The following is a 19,256-nucleotide window of genomic DNA, read 5'->3' as shown; positions in this document are numbered from 1 at the left end:
CCTCAAAAGCTTTTTTATATATTGATTTTTTTAAAAAAATAGATTGTTATACCTCTGTTTGTACACCTCTTTGTGTCTAACACCCAGTGCCTAAAGAAATATTTGTCTTATCAGATTATGTGATCTTGACTTTTAAAGGCCAGAGAGGTCTGAGAAAGCAGCTAGGGAGAGCGACGTATTTCCATCCTCTGACATTGAGGGCTGTGGTTTCTGAGAGGAGCCCTTGATGGCTGCAGCAACCACAGTGCAGGGACCTGCTGGGCCGAGACAAGTTAGTACCACGTAGCCTTTCCACCGTGTTCTCCGAGCTGTGTGACTTGTCGGGGTACAGAAAAGGTGGCGCCAACAGATAATAAGCTAATGTATAAATATCTTATTTCAAAATGTTCTGTGATTATATTTTACATCCAGCATTTGGAGGAAGAAAATTATACAGTGACGTAAGATGCAGCCCTTAGACGTGCCTGAGTGCACCTGTTCAGTGTGTCAGATGGTAGTGAGACTGAGCCAGCTAAGGAGTAAGCTACGTCACCATGGGAACTGCAAATGTCAGGGATGAGCTCCTGCATGATCGTTAAGTCACTTTGCCCCCACGTTTATTACATTTATTGAAGGGCATGCTCCATGCCATGGCACATGTGTCCAGGACACTTTGTGGGAGTTGGCTGTCTTCTCTCATGTATGGGCCAGGGATTGAACTGATTGCCAGACTTGGAGGAGAGCCTGCACCATCTTACGAACAGATCACCACTGTGTTCTTAAAAACACTCTTCCTATATATTCCAGCATATGCACTTTACTATCCTAGTTAGGGTTTCTTCTGCTGTGATAGAAGGCTGAGACCAAAAGCAACTTGAGGGGAAAAAAGGGTTTATTTCAGCTGACATGTCCTAACCACAGCTGACCATGAAGGGGGAGGCGGAGCAGGAGCTGATGCAGAGGCCTGGGGAAGGAGGGTGCTGCTTACTGACTTACACTCAGTGGCTTGCTCAGCCTGCTTTCTTATAGAACCCAGGAGGACTAGCCCAGGGCTGACCCACCCACAATAGGCCCAGCCCTCCCCATCAATCACTAATTAAGAAAATGCCCCTCAGCCCCGTCTTACTTCTGAGTTGAGTTTCCTTCCTCTAGGGTGACTATAGCTCGTGTTGGGTTGACATAAAAACCAGCCAGTACATATCCATTGAAGAGTTAACTCAGGCTGGTGTTGCCAATGTCATAAAAGTGTTCATTTAAAGGAAAACTCAGTACAGAAGAGAGAACTTTGAAAAGAAACTTTGGGGCTGATGAAGCGCTCCACACTTTGTGCTACTTTGGTGTGGACCAGGACTGAGATACAGCTAAGGAAAGGGCGTTTCCTTTACCCTCCGGAGATGTGACTTGAGAAATGGGGGACCGGGAGTTCTGTTGTAAGCCACTTGCCATCAAGATGTTGCCAGTAAGGACACTTGTGTTAGCACTAGCCAGCTTGAACAAGCTTCTGTAAGTGTTACAAAAACAGCACAGAGGGCAGCCAGATGACTCCCTGAGTAAAGGCGCTGCCACCAAGGCTGATAACTGAGTTCTGTCCCTGAGACCCGAGTGGTGGAAAGGAAGAGTCTGGCAAGTTGTCCTCTGACCTCCATTTGCACTAAGACGCGCGCACACACACACACACACACACACACACACACACACACACACACACACACAGGCTTTATAAATGCGAGAACTATTGGGTTTTGCCTTCTGTGAATGGTCTCTGAAACACTAGAAGGTTCCAGCCGAGGATCTTTTCCGGAGTGATAGCCATAGATGTACATGACGTGGATCGCCCTGCTCATGGGCCATTGTGAAGGTCCTGACTTGGTACCAGGACTCTGGTATCAGTTTGCCAGGCAGACCTCCTGGGTCTCCACAGACCGGACACCCATCACCAGCAAAGGGTCTCTTTCACACAGTGGCCCAATGGATACTTGCTGGCACCCAGATGCTGGATGACATTGTTGGTCAATTAGGAGACCTCTGACCAAGCCCAGAACCTTGCAACCAGGTTGTTTGCCTCTTCCCATGTGATATGCTCGTCGGTGGTCACGGGGCCTGAAGTGGGAATCCAGCAAAATCCTAGCCGCTTCACAGATCAGAAGTCCGCTGGCTTTGTCACTAAGAGCAATGACAGAAAACACTAAGTAGCTCCCCCTTAAATGTGACAGGAGTTCAGCTCAGCTCTTGGAACTGTCCACTGACACAGTGCCCTGCCCTCAGAGCAGCGTGCGCATCTGGGACTACAGGACCCTGAGCTGAGGAACTGGTGCTAAAGGCAAGTTTTGCTTGAGCAGAACCAGGCCACAGTATGTTTGTTAAGCGCATTCTCCCTGAAGCAACAGACCTGAGGGCAGCAGGGGCAGCCCAGGGGCATGGGGCCTCCCCATTGACTTCTCCTTGCATCTTCAGTGCACTTGGGAGCCATGCCAGATGGAAGGATTGTAATTGAACTTGCAAGTGCAAGGAAGGACATTAAAAAATAAAAAATAAACAAGTCAGCTGGGCCGTAGTGGTGCACACCTTTAATCCCAGCACTAGGGAGGCAAAGGCAGGCAGATCTCTGTGAGTTTGAGGCCAGCCTGGTCAACAAACAAACAAACAAAAAGTCTTACTCTACATCTATAGCCCAGGATGACTGTCCTCCCGCTTAAGCATCTGAGTTTCTGAGACTTGTTCCTTTTTTTAAAGAATAATTTAAAATATTATGTATGTGGGTATGTGCCCACGTGTGTGGGCACCATATGAATGTGCAGAGCCTGCAGGGCAGAGGAGAATGTCAGATCGCCTGGAGTCAGGGCCTCTAAGCCTACACATGGATGTAGGGAGCTGAACTCAGGTCCTCCAGAGGAGCAGAAAGTGCTCTTAGCCACTGAGCCATCTCCTCAGCCCCTAATGGAAACACGTTTCGTACAAAATAAGTGATTAGCATTGAAGCATATGTCGCCGTTGATTTCAAAATGTGACAGAAACTTGAATACTAGGTCATGAACACTTATTAGCACAAACTTCGTTTCCTAGGCTGGTGGCAGAGTTCCCAGCGACCGGCGGGCTCCTCACCTCGTGGCAGATCTACTCAGTGAAGCTCCTCAGATACGTTACCTACTATGATTACTTCATTGCGTCCTGTGAGGTCATATTTTGCATTTTTCTTTTTGTCTTCATAATGCAAGAACTGAAAAAACTGAACGAGTTCAAGTCTGCCTATTTCAAAAGCATTTGGAACTGGCTGGAGATGCTGCTCCTGGCAGTGAGTGTACAGCGCAGGCACGATTTAAGGGGATCCCCTCTGAACCTACACAGGATTTCCTACTCACCCACGACTTATTTCAAAAGCTACAAGTGTCAAATATAAAAATGAACTGTTATAGCGCAATCTAATCCTATGCTCGTAAAAGAGAAATCTATTTTCTGTGATTTAGTCCTTGAGAGGGCCAACAAATGCATAGAGGATTGCATAAGGAGTGATTCTCTTCCTTACCTCCCTCCCTCCCCTGCCTTCCCTCCCTCCCTTCCTCTCACTCCCTTCCTTGAGGCAGGATCACTGTAGCTCTGGCAGTCCCTGGACCCACTATGTAGACTAAGGCTGCCCTTGAACTCACTGGGATCTGCCTTGCCTCTGCCTCCCGGCTTCTGGGCTTTGAAGTGTGTGCCAGTGTTATGATTTAATGCACATAAGAGGTCTTGATGTCCGCACTCCCCAGATGTATGCGTGTGAGGTTTAGCACGTCACTGCAGCTTGCAACCATGGTGGTGTTGACGTGGATTCACGCTCAAGGCTCTGTAGCTGGGGACTGTGTGACCTCCTCACTCACACCCACAAGGCTTGGGTTAGAAGGAAAGGACCAGCAGAAAACGGATCGGATCGTGGGGCAGTCAAGCAGGCTGCCTGCTGCCTTCACTGTGCTGTGGTTGGGACCAGAGACAATGGAGGTACATGGAATTTTAAAAGGCAGTTCAGTGAAAAAGCAGAGATAATTGCATAGACTTGACAGAAGAGCCATTTTGTATGTTCTTGGACACAATGTTTGATCAAGTCTCTTCCCAAGAAGTCAGAGGCATTGCGTTGATTGGCAGGTGTCTCCCTTGTGTTTGGTAGAGAAATAGACTTGATAAGCCACTCAACACAATTATTTCAAAAGCCTATTCCTGTCTCTTCCTCCCTTTTTCCTTTAGTGAGCTTTCTTCATGTGTTTTCTTCAAAGGCTGAGAGAAATTAAGAGACAGAGATAGTCTCCAGTTTAACCCTTTTTGTTTTCCCCTTCAGCTTTGTTTTCTGGCTGTTTCTTTCTATGCATACTGTAACATGCAGAATTTTATCTTGCTTGGACGGCTGTTGAAAAACACGGAAAAGTATCCGGACTTCTATTTTCTCGCATACTGGCACATTTACTATAACAATATACTTGCTATCACTATCTTCTTTGCGTGGATAAAGGTATTTATATTTCACTCTCCTATATAATCCATTAGCATATGTGTATTAGTAAAACTGTTACCTGCTATGGCGGGGAGGTATTTCTCCCACTAAGAAGTGAGTGTCAGAAGCAATCTGGCACCCCGGGTAAGGTCCTTGCCCAAACCTGGGGTTTGGTTCTTGGGAAAGAGCGAACCAGCTCCCACAAGTTGTCCTCGGATTTCTACAGGTACTGTGTGGTATACTCGCCTCCCAAACCCCCACCACCTATACAAATCCCTACCAAAAAAAAGTAATTAAAAGTTAATTTAACCTTTAAATGGTTGCTGACAGACCATCAAACACCCTTGGTTATCATGGTCTCCGTTTATTTGACAAATTCTTCTGAAACTAATTTCCCTGATTCTAAACAGCTCCGCACGCATGTATCGGCTCCTGTGTCTCTTTCAGATATTCAAGTTCATAAGCTTCAACGAGACCATGTCTCAGCTGTCATCAACCCTCTCCCGCTGCATGAAGGACATAGTGGGCTTCGCTATCATGTTCTTCATCATATTCTCTGCCTACGCACAGCTAGGATTCCTTGTGTTTGGGTCCCAGGTTGATGACTTCTCCACTTTTCAAAATTCCATGTAAGCCCTTTCATACAAACGTAATTGTTTTCTAACCAGAAAAGCACACAAAGCCGCATGATAAATAGTTGAGTAGAAGCTTGGATCTATATTTCGCTTAAGGCTAAATACCGTACTCAAAATGAGGTCTGCCGCTAGAAAATTAAAACAGCTGGTGGTATCTTTTTTTTTTTTTTTTTTTTTTTTTTTTTTTGTCATTGGTAGGTTGAGTTAGAAAGTGAGATATTACTCAAGATGAGGTACGTGGGATCCAGTGTTTCTGTAAGATTTATTCTCACAGCTTTTTTGTTGCTGTTGTTTGTTTTGGGGTTTTTGTTTGTTTGTTTGTTTGTTTTTTGAGACAGGGTTTCTCTGTGTAGCCTTGGCTGTCCTGGATTCCCTTTGTAGACCAGGCTGGCCTCGAACTCACAGAGATCCACCTGCCTCTGCCTCCCGAGTGCTGGGATTAAAGGCGTGTGCCACCACCGCCCAGCTGTGTTTCCAATTTCTAACAGCTGACTTTGTTATCTTCATTCTTTCACTGTCACTTTGTAACCAGACGCGTTGATAGGCCCCGACTGACCTTCATCACTCACCCACAGAGCCTGGGGAAGGGGAAAGGCAGACAGGCAGAACCGTAGAGAGTTAACAGAGGGACGTTTTGTTGTCAATGAGGATGCCTGCCCTGAGTTATTCAGATCAACCCTGTCTGGAAGACATTTCAAAAAACAGAATGAAATAGAAAACGCTGAAGGCCTAACACAAAGGTGGCCCGTTTTCACCATAGCTAGTGACACATGCTACTGTACAGATAAATGGCATTCCCTGTGACACCTGCCGAGAAGGATGCGCCTTATGTGGACCACACTCCCTCTTTCTGCCCTTTAGCCAATGAGACGTTTCACCCAGAGGCTTGTGCATCTGCACACTTGGTCCCCAGCTGGTGGATGCTGGGTGGGAAGGTTTAAGTGGTCCAGCCTTGCCAGAGGAAGTGCAAAACAGGTTGGGCCTTGAGATTTCCCAGTCTTACCCTACTTTCAGTTCAACCTCTGTTTCATGAGGTTGAGGATGTAATCTCTCCGCTTCTTGCTCCTGCCTTCCTTCTGCCGAGCCCAGCTCTGGAACCAGAAGCCTAAAAAACCCTTTCCTCTGTAAGTTCCTTTTGTCATTGCTGTTTTATCACAGCAACAGAAAGTAGCTAATACTTGCCTCCACCTTTCACAGTTGCTCTCTTCCACTTTCAGGTAGTTTTTTATACATAAGACACACCTGATGCTTGCTTTTCTGATTGTGGCTTTTTTTTTTTTCTAATATGACATTCTCTGCTTAACCGTCATTTGTCTGCAAATGACAGGATTCCACTCCCCCTTGTGGCCCAGAAATACCACTGTATGTGTGGGAACAGGAAAAGGAAGAGGACAGTTACCATTTCCTAAACTTCTGGATCAGCTATTGAAGTACCCCTAAGCTTGCCTTAGGGGACTTTTTCCCCCTTATATGTGGGTACCACACAAGTTGCACGCATGTATTTGTGCAGGGTCGGGCATGTGTATGTGTAGGTAAACATACAGGTAGAGGCCGGAGGTTGACATCTGGTGTTTCCTTGATGGCTCTCCACTTTGTTTTTTAACTGAGGGGATAAGGCGCATGTAGAGGTCAGAGGACAGCATGTGGGAGGCAGTTCTCTCCTCAGCCTTGGTGGCAAGCATCTTTACCTGCTAAGTATTCTCCACCCGCCATTTTGTTTCGTTTTGTTTTCAGACAGGGTCTGCCACTGAACCCAGAGCTCACTTACTGGCAGCCAGCAAGCTACTAGGATCCACCCATTTCTGCCCTGCCCCAGCACTGGGATCACACACCTCCATGCTCAGCTTTGACAGAGGTGCCTGGGACTCAAACTCAAATTCTTATGTTTTCATGCCACCTGAGCCATCTCCACAGCCCCACCTTTGGGAGCATTTGCAAGTGGTTGTAGAGAAAATTTTATTTTTGAGGGGTGCCATGTAGCCTACAAAGACCTTAAGTTTGCAGTGTTATCAAGGCTGACACCGAGCTCCTGGTCTCCTGCCTCGGTCTCTCATGTACTGGGATTATAGGCATGTTCTACCATGCTCTGTCTGCCACAGCATAATTAAAAGCAGAGAGGAAGAGCTGGGTCGTGGCTCAGTGTAGAGCAAACTCTAGCATGCATGAGGTCTTGGGTTCAGTCCCCAACACTGAAGAAAGTCAAGAGCATTATGCCTTATGCAGCCAGAATCACTAGCAACCACAAGTTGTGAATGAGGTGTGTGAAGAACATTTTCTAATGCTTTTCTTCTCATAAAAGATTTGCGCAATTTCGAATTGTCCTTGGGGACTTTAACTTTGCTGGCATCCAGCAGGCCAACTGGATCTTGGGGCCCGTCTACTTCATCACGTTCATCTTCTTTGTGTTCTTTGTACTCCTGGTAAGAATGACTTTTTCTTCTTTGCAGACTAGTCACAAAGTTGTGGCATTGCACACTTAGTCCCCAGCTAGTGGTGCTGTTGGAGCAGTTTAGGTGGTGTGGCCTTGATGGAGGAAGGCTCAAGTGACTCTTCCTCAGCTCCCCCAGTAGCTGAACTATAGGCCCTTGACCCAGTACCCAGCTTTAAAAGGTCACTCTGTGTATGTGAGTGGACGTGTGTGTGTGTGTGTGTGTGTGTGTGTGTGTGTGTGTGTGTGTGTTGGGATGCTGGGGATCAAACTCAGGACCTTGAACATTCTAGACAAGCTCTCTAACGCTGAGCTATATGCCCACCCCTAAGTAAATTTTTATTGAAATAATTACTTGAGTATTTCTCCCTAGAACATGTTCTTGGCAATAATTAATGACACCTATTCTGAAGTGAAGGCTGATTACTCTATAGGCAGAAGACCAGATTTTGAACTTGGTAACATAATTAAGAAGGTAAGTTAACCTATTTTTCTAAATATAATTCTTAAAAAATTGTATGACTTAAACCCTCCAGGAAGACACATGCCCTGCAGGCTTTTTTGTTGTTTGATAAAGGGTTTTATGTCTCACAAGCTGTCCTCAAACTCACTATGCAGCTGAGAATCATCATATGATCCTCTTGCCTCTACCTCCTGGGTACTAGGATTACAGGCATGCACCATCATGCCCAGTTTATGTGGTGCTTCGGTTGGAAACCAATGCTTCATGCATTCTGGGTAAGCACTTTTATCAACTAGGCTACCCCCCAGCCCCTCTGCCTTGTTTGTTTGTTTGTTTGAGACAGGGTTTCTCTGTGTAGCCTTGGCTGTCATGGATTCACTTTGTAGACCAGGCTGGCCTCGAACTCACAGTGATCCGCCTGCCTCTGCCTCCCCAAGTGCTGGGATTAAAGGCGTGCGCCACCATGCCCTAGCTGAACTCAGTGTCTTGCCCCAGGTCCCAGCCCCAGGTTCTCAGAGGAGGAAGGGCATGTGAGAGTAGAGAGTGGCTGGCTCTGGCTTTAACAATTTATCCAAAATTATTGTAGAGTTCCATATGTAAAATACTAACTATAAAGCAGTGTCAGGTGACAAATTTAAACTATTTCATTGCTCCCCAAAAGAACCAAGTTAGATACTAGCAAATCTCCACAATCAAACTCAACATCTGTATTCCTTGTCTTACTGTTAAATTAAGCCCAATTTCTTCACTCAATTATCCCAAGCCATTTGCACACCTCACAGTCCCAACCCACCTTCAACTATCACAAGCTAGTGTCTCCTTTTCCTACCTATGGATATTATACTGTAAGTCCCAGCTCATCAGTTTGGTGGGTTCTTGTTTGTTGTTTGGGTTTGCTCCTCCGAGCCATGGCCTCTCTATATGCAGCCCTGGCTGGAACTTGCTGTGAACCAGGCTGGCCTTGAATTAACTGCAGTCCCCCTAACTGTGCCCCCAGAGTGCTGCTAAGCTGAGTATTGTCTGTGCAACCAACATTCTCACGCTGCCTTCTACTCACACCATTCCCTACCCCTGAAATAGTGTCACAACTTGTTCCCTTTCTTGCTTTCTGTGCTTGACAGAGTGGACTCTGCCCGGTGCTCTTGATGTCCGCCTCACTCTGTTATGTACCTGCCTTACCTCCTTAGTTGTGGATTCTACTGCTGTGACAAAACACCATGACTAAAATAATCTTAGGGAGGAATGTGTTTATTTCATCTGACAGCTTAGTCTGTAATTCAGAGAAGTCGGGATGTGGAGGCAGGAACTGAAGCAGTGGCCATAGAGGAATGATGCTTTTATTGGCTCACTCAGCCTGCTTTCTTATACCGTGCAGGACCATGGGCCCGCAGGTGGCATTGCCCCCCAGGGGACTGGGTCCTCTCTCATCAATCATCAATCATCAATCAGGAAACAACCCCCATAGATTCCATTATGCAGTCTATCTATAAGAAAATGTTACATAAAAGTGTTAGCATACTTAAGGAGGTCCACATTAACACTTCCTTGTTAAGGATTTCTGTGTATATGGGTGTGTGCATGTCAGTGCAGGTGCCATAGAGGCCAGAGGCTCTAGGTCTTCTGAGCCTGGAGTTACAGGTGAGCTGCCTGACAGATGGTGGGACAGAATTTAGGTCCCCTGAAAGAACAACATGTCACTTTTACCTGCTAAGCTCTCTCTCTGGCTCCCATGTTAATATTTCTAAAGAGACCTTTGCCTCACATTCCAGCAATGCCCCTGACAGTGCCCCTCCACTTTTTCACAAAGGTGGGGTGCAAGGTGGAAGCACTGTGCCAGATGTCTTTTTAGGCAGGAATCCCTACAGCAAACATGTCATAGTCTGTGTATCTTGATTGAATGTAAATTCAGAAAATAATTTTTGATGAATTTTCAAACTCTTTTTTTTAATTAAACCAGAGTTACTTTAATGTTCTCGAGAAACTCAGATTGAAGAAAGCTCAAGATAGTGAAGACAAGAAAAGGTAAGACATTAAAATTTTTTATCATTTTCAAATTCTATATAGAACATTTTAGTGTCTTTTCTTTTGCTGCCAAGAGAAACCATGATCAAGGCAACTTTTAGAAGACTTTGAGGCTTCAGTTCCAGAGGTGAGTGTCCAGGACTATCATGGCAGGAAGCATGGCAACAGAGAGGCAGCAGTCAAGCAGCAGGCAGGCAGCAGGCAGGCAGCAAGCAGGAGGCAGGAGGCAGGCAGCAGGCAGCAGATCACTGGGGCAGTAGACTAGAGCTTACATTTGATCCACAAGCATGAAGCAGAGAGCTAACTGTGGGCTTTAAAAAAAAAAAAAAAATTACACATACAGTGTTCTGCCTGTATATACACCTGCAGGCCAGAAGAGGGCATCAGATCACATTATAGATGGTTGTGAGCCACCATGTGGTTGCTGGGAATTGAACTCAGGTCCTCTGGAAGAGCAGACAGTGCTCTTAACCTCTGAGCCATCTCTCCAGTTCCTGGTATGGGCTTTTAAAAACCTTAAAGCCTACGTCAAGTGACACACTTCCACCACCAAGGACACACCTCCTAATTCTTCCTGAACAGTTCCTCCAATTGGACATCAAGCACTCAAATGTAGGCGCCATTGGTGACATTCCATTTAAACCACATGTAAGTGTTCAACTTAGGATGGGGCTACTATCAGTCAACAGAATCCCTATTTGTTATGTGTTGATCATCATGTAATTTATTGACTTTGTAAATCTAAAAATCCACTAGCAACACTGCAAGCTGTTGCCATGACCATATGACAGGGAACTCAGCATATTGGGATTATCTTACCATATACTGGAAAAAGATCAAAGTTCAAATTTAAAGTATGGTTTCTGCACCAAGTGGTAGTGATAGATGCCTGTAATCCCAGCACTCAAGAAGCAGAGGCAAGTGGATCTCTGTGAGTCCGAGGCCAGCCCAGTTTACAGAGTGAGTTCTAGGACAGCCAAGGCTATACAGAGAAACCCTATCTCGAAAAACAAAAACAAACAAAAAATATGGCTTCTGCTTTTGCATCATTATAAAGCCAGGAAATCGTAAGGTAAACTGATAATAAAATGGGAACCTCTACCTGTATTATACGAGAAGCAATGAGAGCTAAGGTTGACAAAAAGGTTGGGACAAAAGAGTCTAAACGATTCATCTTTGTAACATCCAGTAAGGCTTTTAGCCTCTGCAGCCATTGTGGAACTCTCATTTAAAATTAGCATGGATCTGATGAGTGGTCCAGCGGTAGAAGACATGCCTGCTTGTGAGGCTCTGGGCACGCCAGAGGCACTGCATCCCACTGGCACCTCTAACAGGAAGTTAGAAGAGTGAAGCCCCTTGCACAAGTATAAAGCAGCTTTGGTCTACATGCAGTACACAGCTTATTCAGCTATGGAAATAAAAGCATTCTATAGTAACTTCTGGAAACAGGACTTGTGTTCAACATGATGCTTGTGTCTGCTAATGGCAAGAAAAGTGATTTTTTTTTTTATCTACTGCCCTCTTACATTTTAATGAGCAGCACTTGCCATGAGAAAGAAGACACAAGCCAGCTCCTTGCTGTAGACCTGACTCTTGCTCATGGTTTTACTCTCATATGTCTATTTTGCATTTCCAGTAGGAAAACAACCAAAGACTTGGCCCAGCAAGCCAGAAAAGAAGGCTTTAGTGAAAACGTAAGATTTTAATTCATTTTTCTAAACACAAGTGATAGCCTTTTTAAAAAATCTGGTTAATAGCAATAATTTATAACAACAGTTGTCACCTCCAATATATCTCTAAGTTGGGAGTCTTTCCCACTTACCACAGTAAACTGCTTAAAGAGTAATGGAGATCCATGGATAGTTTAATATAATTAAGTAATTTATATGAAAAGGACCTGAGTCCATTTCAGCTAGTCTGGGGGTGTTTTTAATGCATGTACGTGTGGGTATGTGCACAGAACACAGGGGTTATCTCAGGAAGGCCATCCACTCCCTTTAAAACAGGGTCTCTCATTGGCCTCAGGTTCACCAATTAGACTAGACTGGCTTGCCAGTGAGCTCCAAAGGTCCTCTGTGTCTGCCTCCCAGCACTGAGATCTACTTGCACATTTGCCTGTGAGTGTATGTATACATGTGTATGCGTGCGCGTGCCTGTGCATGTACTTGGAGGCCAGAAGAGAATGTTGGGTATCCTCTTGTAACATTTCCCACAATTCAAGAGTATCTCTAAAAATAAATCTGCAATTCAATGAACCACCCCTGAAATAAAATAGATGACAACTAAAAGATAGATATGTTTGACTTTACCTAGCATTGTCAACATGAGACTTATCCAAATAAAAGTTGGATGTACTTAAAAGGAAAAAATAGGTTAGTTTTACACCAGGATAACAGCTAGAATATGTTCATGGAAAGATATTAGCCAAGAATTTTTATAACAAAACTACTTCAAATATAAAGGTCAAATCCATGTGAACTTAAGAGAATGATAATGCTTTCTGCAGATTCTACTACAGGATGAATGTGAGCCAACAGAGAGATGGTGGGAAAACAGCAGGGAAAGGAGGGATGGGGCTGGAAGTTAGTTAGAGGCTCACTGGAACACAGGTGCAGCCTTACACACCTGTAATCCCAGCATTTGGGAGATGGTGGCAGAGAGATTAGGAGTTCAAACCTAGCTTCAGCTGCATAGTAATAGGAGATAGCCCAGTGGGTAAAGCACTTGCTTCCCCAAACGTGAGTTCAAATCCCAGCACCCATATGAAAAGCTGGGCACATGCTGCCGTAACCTATACATTGGTGAGATGGACAGGCAGACCCTAAGAGCTTGCCAACTGGGTCAATGAGATGGCTCAAGGAAAATGTTTGAAAATGAGTTAAGCCCATATACTAATGTGCCCATAGTAGTCAGCCTGGTCGTTTAGTAACAGTCTTAGTGTAAAAACTGGGGCACTGCAGCCAGCAAGTCTCCCTGCCAGCACAGTGGGGCTTCACACAACAGTGGGGTCAGGGACAGTCTTGAAGGTGATCCGAAGCATGAGGCAGGGATCTCCTTGGCTGCCTGCCACTATCTCTGGACTAAATATACTTATATGAAGCTGCCCTACTCCAGAATGTGTTTTCTAAGTTAATTTTGTGGGGTGTATTTGGGTGCACATGTTGTGTGTGGATGGAGGGCACAGTCAGCACTGGACAATCTTTTCCTCAGCTGAGACAGGGTTTCACTGAACCTGGTGGAAAAGCTCATCCATTTGTCTAGACTAGATGGCCAGCAAGCTCCAGCCCCAGCCTCCGCGGGGCTGAGAGAACAGCTACATGATGCCAGTTGGCTTTGATCTGTCTGCTGAAGATCTCAACTCGGTGCTCATGCCTTCCTGGCATGTGCTTTACCCAGCCAACTTAGATAGAGTGTTGCTATGCAGCCCAGAGTGACCTCAAATTCTCAACCAACTTGCTTTAGCTTCTTATAATATCAGCAGTCAAGTGCATGCTACCACACCAGGCTCTCTGAAATACTTTTGAACCACACCTGGGTGCACTCCTTTTTCCTTTCCTAGGCCTGTTCCAAATTTCCACACATACTCCTTTTTTCCACCCTAAATTTGAGGAAAATGAGGCAGGGGAGATGGCTGAGCAGTCAAAGGCACCTGCTATCAGGCTGACGACGACCTGAGATTGAATGCACTCGAGGCCACACGGCCTTGCAAGTTGTTGTAGCATGCACCACTGCACTGTGACACACATACACATGCACGAGATAAAACAATGCAGTCGTATACGTGGACACAGGACAAGCTGATGGTGATGGTCAGTTCACAGCAAGGACTCCAGATCAGGAAAAGGAAGTCATACTCGTTTCTGAGTCTTGTGTTGCAGTGCGTTGACACTGCATACAGGCCATTAAGCAAGGCTGGGATTATTTAAAAGGGAGTGAGACACATCTATGCAGGTCTGGCAGAAAAGTTGCTTGGAGGGCAAAGAATACCACAGAAGCATTCTGAGGGACACTTGTTACACTTAAGGGGTTGGGGTATATAGCTCACGGCAAAGCACTGCATAGCATGTATGAGGCCCTGGGATTAATACTCAGCACTGAAAAAGAGGGGCAAAAAGAGTATTAGCCTTGATGCATTAGCTAAAGCAGGAAAAGGCTCCGAGATGGAAAAGAGGCAGTGAATAACGTTAGCACACAAGACGCAAGTCCCTCCCGTTCAGGCTGCCCAGCTCCCACAGCCCAGGCTTCCAGCTGGCAGCTACTGCGCCCAAGTGCCAGGCTGTGGGAAGCCTGCGATCTTTAGTAGACAGGCTTTTCTAGACAGGGTTTCTCTGTGTAACAGAACCCCGAAACTCACTTGGTAGACCAGGTTGCCTCTGCTTCCCAGGTGCTGGGTAGTAGGCCACTAAAGTCATTGGCACATGCAGACTACGACCTCTTGTCCTCTAAATTTACAGGAGATCCAAGGAGCAGAGCATATGAAAGCATGGAAGGAAAGGCTTGAGAAAAAATATTATTCTACAGAAATTCAAGATGACTACCAGCCTGTCACTCAGCAAGAATTTCGAGAGTAAGCATGTTGTATGTACCAACTAGGATACACAGGACACCAAGATATGCAGACCAAGGACAAAGTTATGTGTTATCTTCTTGAGCCAGAATTGTATGTGCTATGCCTAATTCTTTTTTTCTACAGCTTCAAAATTAAAAAGCACACAACTCCATTTGCTTAGAAAGTGAGGTGGGGGGAGGGGGGCAGTCAGTGATTAAGGGCACTGGCTGCTCTTCCTGAGGACCCAGGTTTGATTCTCAGCTACATGGCAGACCCAGCCTCTAATTCCAGCCCCAGGCGATCAAATTTCCTCCTCTGCCGTCTCTAACACCAGGCATGCATGTGGTGTAGACATACTTGCAAGCAAAACATACACCTTAAAGTGAAGTGAAGTGTTCCATCTCTAGACGAAAGTGTTCCTCACAGCTTTCTATTAGCACCGCAGCTGTCCAGTGGGAATGTGCTTCAGGGGCCTTCACCCACATCCCCCTCAAAGCACGTCACAGCAGACATTAATAAGCCACTAACTACCACAGAAGCTTCACGCAAATCTAACTCCTAAACTCTCTCCTAGACTCTTTTTATACGCTGTGGAGCTTGAAAAGGAATTACACTACATCAGCTTAAAACTAAACCAAATGATGAGAAAGCTACAATAGCAATACTGAAGAGAAGTGGAGGTAAGCATCTGTGTTGTGAGCCGGTGCCCTAGTGCAGACTTAAGTATTTATTGTACTGTCTCCTAAGCATGCCCCACCTCTGGCATGCTTCATTGTTCTTTCACAGTGCTGGGGACTGAGTGCAAAGGGCAGCAAATGCTAGGAACTGAGCTACATCTCCAGGTGAGAAGCACTCTAAGAGCACCAGAGCAGCTGTCAGTTCTAACAGGATGATTTCCAGGATCAAGTGCAGCTGAAAAGCACCCACTGTACAACCCACAAGTTTACATGAGCATACACAGGACTTTTATCACAAGATTTATTATTAAGTTCTGAGTGGAAAAGGGAAAGTGCAGGTTACCGTTTCTCGTTCCCCGGGGCAGATCTCTAATGGCTGCATGAGAGGTTCAGATGGTTCTCTCCCAGGTACAGAGTATAAAAACTGTTGATGGTTTTAACCATATCATGTCCCCACTTCCTTCGGCCAGTTAAGTGATAAGGCTCTGGGAAAGTATTACACACTATCAGCATAAAATAAACTCCATCTTCAAAATCCAAAACTCCTAGAAAAAGTCAAGTGCTGAACAAAGTCTGCAGCTAAATACAGAAACTTGGCTCACCATCTCAAACAGAATAAAGGCTGACATATTAAGGGCTGTGTTTGGAAAGTTGTATATTGCTGGTATTTTAGAAACCGGAGGGAAATGCCATTTTTCTAAGCTATATAAATAAGCCCCTCTAAAATAGCCATGCTCTGTTCTGTAGGCCCACGCGACACCACATTCAGCCTACTCAATGTGCACATTAAAAATGTTCAGTGTATATATTTAGAACATGAATAAAGCAAATATTTTAAAACTTAAAATTTTCTGAGGCAATAAAAGTTCAAGGGTGGCCTTGAACTCCTAGGCTCAAGGGATCCTTCTGCCATGGCCTCTACAGAGTAGTTGGATCACACCATGCCTAATAAATAAAGAGTTTAAAAAATTACTACTCACCTTCCTCAAAGTAAGGAGCATCCAGTCTTGTTCTGTTTTTTAAATGACTAGCTCTGGCCTTGGGAGGCAGAGAGAAGCAGGAGTTCAAGGTCCTTAGACCCTACATAGCAAGTTCAAGACCAAGATACATGAAACTTGTCTAGAAAATAAAAATGAAGGAAGTCTGGCTGTTCTTTCTGCCTAAATAGCTCTGAGAGACAATACGTGGACTTCTCCCTAGAACTATGCTGGCCAAATTGTTGAGCAACCTGGGTGTGGCCCATGACATTATCACTGAGTAATTTAAGTAAGCCTAAAGCAATTAATACCCGCCTAGAAAAACAAAAATACACTTACAATGACTCAGAACAGTAAAGTTCTTTTATTACAAAATTCTGTACAATGAAATGCCAAACACACATAGCAATGTAATTATACTGGTGGACAAATATATCTATATAGTATTTATATATAGATATAATTTTTATTTGTACCAAAGTAAAACTCTTGCAAGCTGCCTAGTTCTATCCCCACTGCTAACCGTGAGCCAGTATGAGCACTGGAGTGTGCCCAGTCACTTCACTACTCAGCCAAAACTAACACTGAACAACCAAATCATGAAGCAGCTGTAACTCAGTGAAACCAGTCGGCTACAGACTTATAAAAATATTGTGCTCAAATAGATTTAGCGTTACAGAGAAGGAATATATTATTTAAAACATTTAAATAGTGCACATGGACATTTTTGCATGTGGTATACAAAATAAAACATTCATAAAAATATACAGTGCACATAAAATTACACATAGTAATCCTGTCTGGAGACCAAAACAAACTAAAAAGTACACCACATGATGGGTTCAAATCAAATGATAACTTTTTTGGCATTCTTAATTACGTTTCTAAAAATACATTATGAATGACCAAGCAGTGTCAAAAGGAAACCACACAAACAAGGGAGGATGATTTAGTGCTTTTAAAAACAAAACAAAAACAAAAAAACCTTCCAACTACACATTCACTACTGTTGGATTTTTTCCCTCCCCCCTAAAAAAAGGCATTGCACACACAAGTGAGATGTGAAGTACTAGACACGCTATTTACTATCAAACCACCTTCTGTTCTTTCTGTGTAATAATAGTGCCAGAAGTCTGAGGTTCATGCTTTCCTCACCTTATTAAAGATGTCGGAAAATTCCATTTGTATGAAACAAACTATTAAGAAAATCATGCATGAGTCACTGCATGCAAAGCATGGGCAGAGTGAGACATTTATCCACTCAGAAGAGCACTGGGAGTGGGGGTGGGGTAGGAGGGGCAAACCCCTTAGATTAAGCCTGGCCCACATCTGTTTTATTTAACGTAAGTTACTATTCCATAAAAATGATTAGCAGATTACCTGAAGGAAAGTCATGCAAAGCCAAAGGAAAGAAGATGCTAAGAGTCTATGACAAGCGGCATAGCAGTACACATCCTGTAAGGGGGTGGTCATTAGAGGGGAATGCAGCCCCTGAGTGGACGTGTGAGCTGCAGTGGCATAGCCCTTGTAAAGAACAGACTGACTTAGGTGTAGTCAGTCATTCTTCTGAGGCCCATGTGATGACACACAAATCTGAGCACCACCCAAGTCCCCCCACACTGGCACAGCTATTTTCTCACATTATCTGGAAGTGGGTAGGGAACAACGCAGGGTCTGATCCAGACAAGTCATCACTGCCAGCTGGTGACAGTAACTCAAGTCCTGTAGGCAGCATGTGATGTCATGTGTGTAATGTTGCAAATGGCTAAGCAAGGCTGCTTTGTGGTCAACCCACTGTTTTCTTCGTTCAGAAGCTGTCATCACTGAACTGCAAATTCTGCCTAAGTACTATCTATGTAGGTGTCACTTTGGGAACTATACAGAAAGGTGTTCCAAACTAGGATTTGAAAATTCAGTTTGGTTTTCTAGGAAAAACAGAATACAGTTGCATATGTCACATTTAGAGGCTTTTCTTTTACATTTTCAGTCATTCTGTATGAAAAAGGCAACCGAAGAATTTCAGTGTGAAGACTTTCAATTTTCTTCAGTAATGAGAAAGGGGGAAAGTAAACAACAAAAGCTCTGTATTTCCAAAGTTCTTGAAAAGAATAAACTTCTTGTCATTTGCTGACAGATGTGTCTGTAGTAAAACAGTAAGGGAACCTGCATGTTGGCTAAGTGTGGAAGGACCTGCAGTCATGTGGAGCAGCTCCCCTTTCCCTACTGGAACCAAAACAGGGACAAGGTGGGAGTGACTGTGTGCCTGACAAGGGAACACAAGTAAGAGCAAGGACAAATGGTGCACCTTCAGGGACACAACGACTTTATGATGTCAATTTTCAAGGAACATGTTTTATATGGATTTTGAAGAGTCTTGTTTGCTGATAAGAACTTCAAGAAGTCTAAGCTTGGCTTTAATTTTCTTGTATTCCTTATATTCCTCAAGCACTGGAACACGATCCTCTTTCTGGGCATTCCTAGGGAAGATAAGAGTCTGTAAAATATTCAAAAGTTTGTCCTAATATGAAGCTAATATTACAAATTTAAGCAGAAATAAAAACTCTGCAGGGCATTAAGTTTCTTGGATTGCTTCACACACAGAGAATACTAGTGCATCTCTCTACTAACTGCTTAAATAGTGTTATATACTTGTCAATGAGCAGAAGGCAGGGCAGTCTGGGAAGTCGTTTTATACATTTAGTTAACCACTCCATTAATGAATACTTCAGTTTAATTACAACCTTAAGTATAATTTATTTTCTTTTAACATAAAGAAAAGGTGGGGCTGGAGAGATGGCTCAGAGGTTAAGAGCACTGTCTGCTCTTCCAAAGGTCTGAGTTCAATTCCCAGCAACCACATGATGGCTCACAACCATCTATAATGAGGTATGGTGCCCTCTTCTGGCCTGCAGGTGTACATGCAAACAGAACACTTTATACATAATATTTTAAAAAAATATATAAAGAAAAGGTGCATGGAAAATGTCTAAATGTCTTTACATGTGTGAAAGAAAACCAGTGGTAAGCCTCGGGTGTCTTGTCTACCTTGTTTTTTGAGGCAGGG

At 44.3% G+C, this 19,256-nt stretch overlaps 2 protein-coding genes across 23 annotated transcripts in view; one reads left to right on the top strand and one right to left on the bottom strand.

The window, feature by feature from the left end:
* Window positions 1–18,323, top strand: part of PKD2L2 (polycystin 2 like 2, transient receptor potential cation channel) — a 38,677-nt gene extending 20,354 nt beyond the window's left edge. For all 3 annotated transcript variants that reach the window (XM_084780057.1, XM_084780056.1, XM_084780055.1), the window contains 10 exons: window positions 3,043–3,271; window positions 4,289–4,459; window positions 4,889–5,070; window positions 7,376–7,496; window positions 7,878–7,979; window positions 9,925–9,989; window positions 11,626–11,683; window positions 14,444–14,556; window positions 15,113–15,218; window positions 18,180–18,323. In XM_084780057.1, coding sequence (XP_084636183.1) covers window positions 3,043–3,271; window positions 4,289–4,459; window positions 4,889–5,070; window positions 7,376–7,496; window positions 7,878–7,979; window positions 9,925–9,989; window positions 11,626–11,683; window positions 14,444–14,556; window positions 15,113–15,197 — 1,126 coding nt within the window. In that variant the 3' untranslated portion in view covers window positions 15,198–15,218; window positions 18,180–18,323. The remainder of the gene's footprint in view (window positions 1–3,042; window positions 3,272–4,288; window positions 4,460–4,888; window positions 5,071–7,375; window positions 7,497–7,877; window positions 7,980–9,924; window positions 9,990–11,625; window positions 11,684–14,443; window positions 14,557–15,112; window positions 15,219–18,179) is intronic.
* Window positions 16,538–19,256, bottom strand: part of FAM13B (family with sequence similarity 13 member B) — an 86,702-nt gene continuing 83,983 nt past the window's right edge. For 12 of the 20 annotated variants that reach the window (XM_084780039.1, XM_084780037.1, XM_084780041.1 and 9 more), the window contains one exon: window positions 16,538–18,686. In XM_084780039.1, coding sequence (XP_084636165.1) covers window positions 18,500–18,686 — 187 coding nt within the window. In that variant the 3' untranslated portion in view covers window positions 16,538–18,499. The remainder of the gene's footprint in view (window positions 18,687–19,256) is intronic. The other 8 variants (XM_084780042.1, XM_084780031.1, XM_084780028.1 and 5 more) reach the window with 1 other exon arrangement.

Source organism: Acomys minous (genome assembly GCF_964271855.1).
Source record: "Acomys minous genome assembly, chromosome: 4".
NCBI classification, from domain to species: Eukaryota; Metazoa; Chordata; class Mammalia; order Rodentia; family Muridae; genus Acomys; species Acomys minous.
The sequence above is the reverse complement of the archived record's forward strand: the minus strand, read 5'-3'. Positions and strand labels throughout refer to the sequence as shown.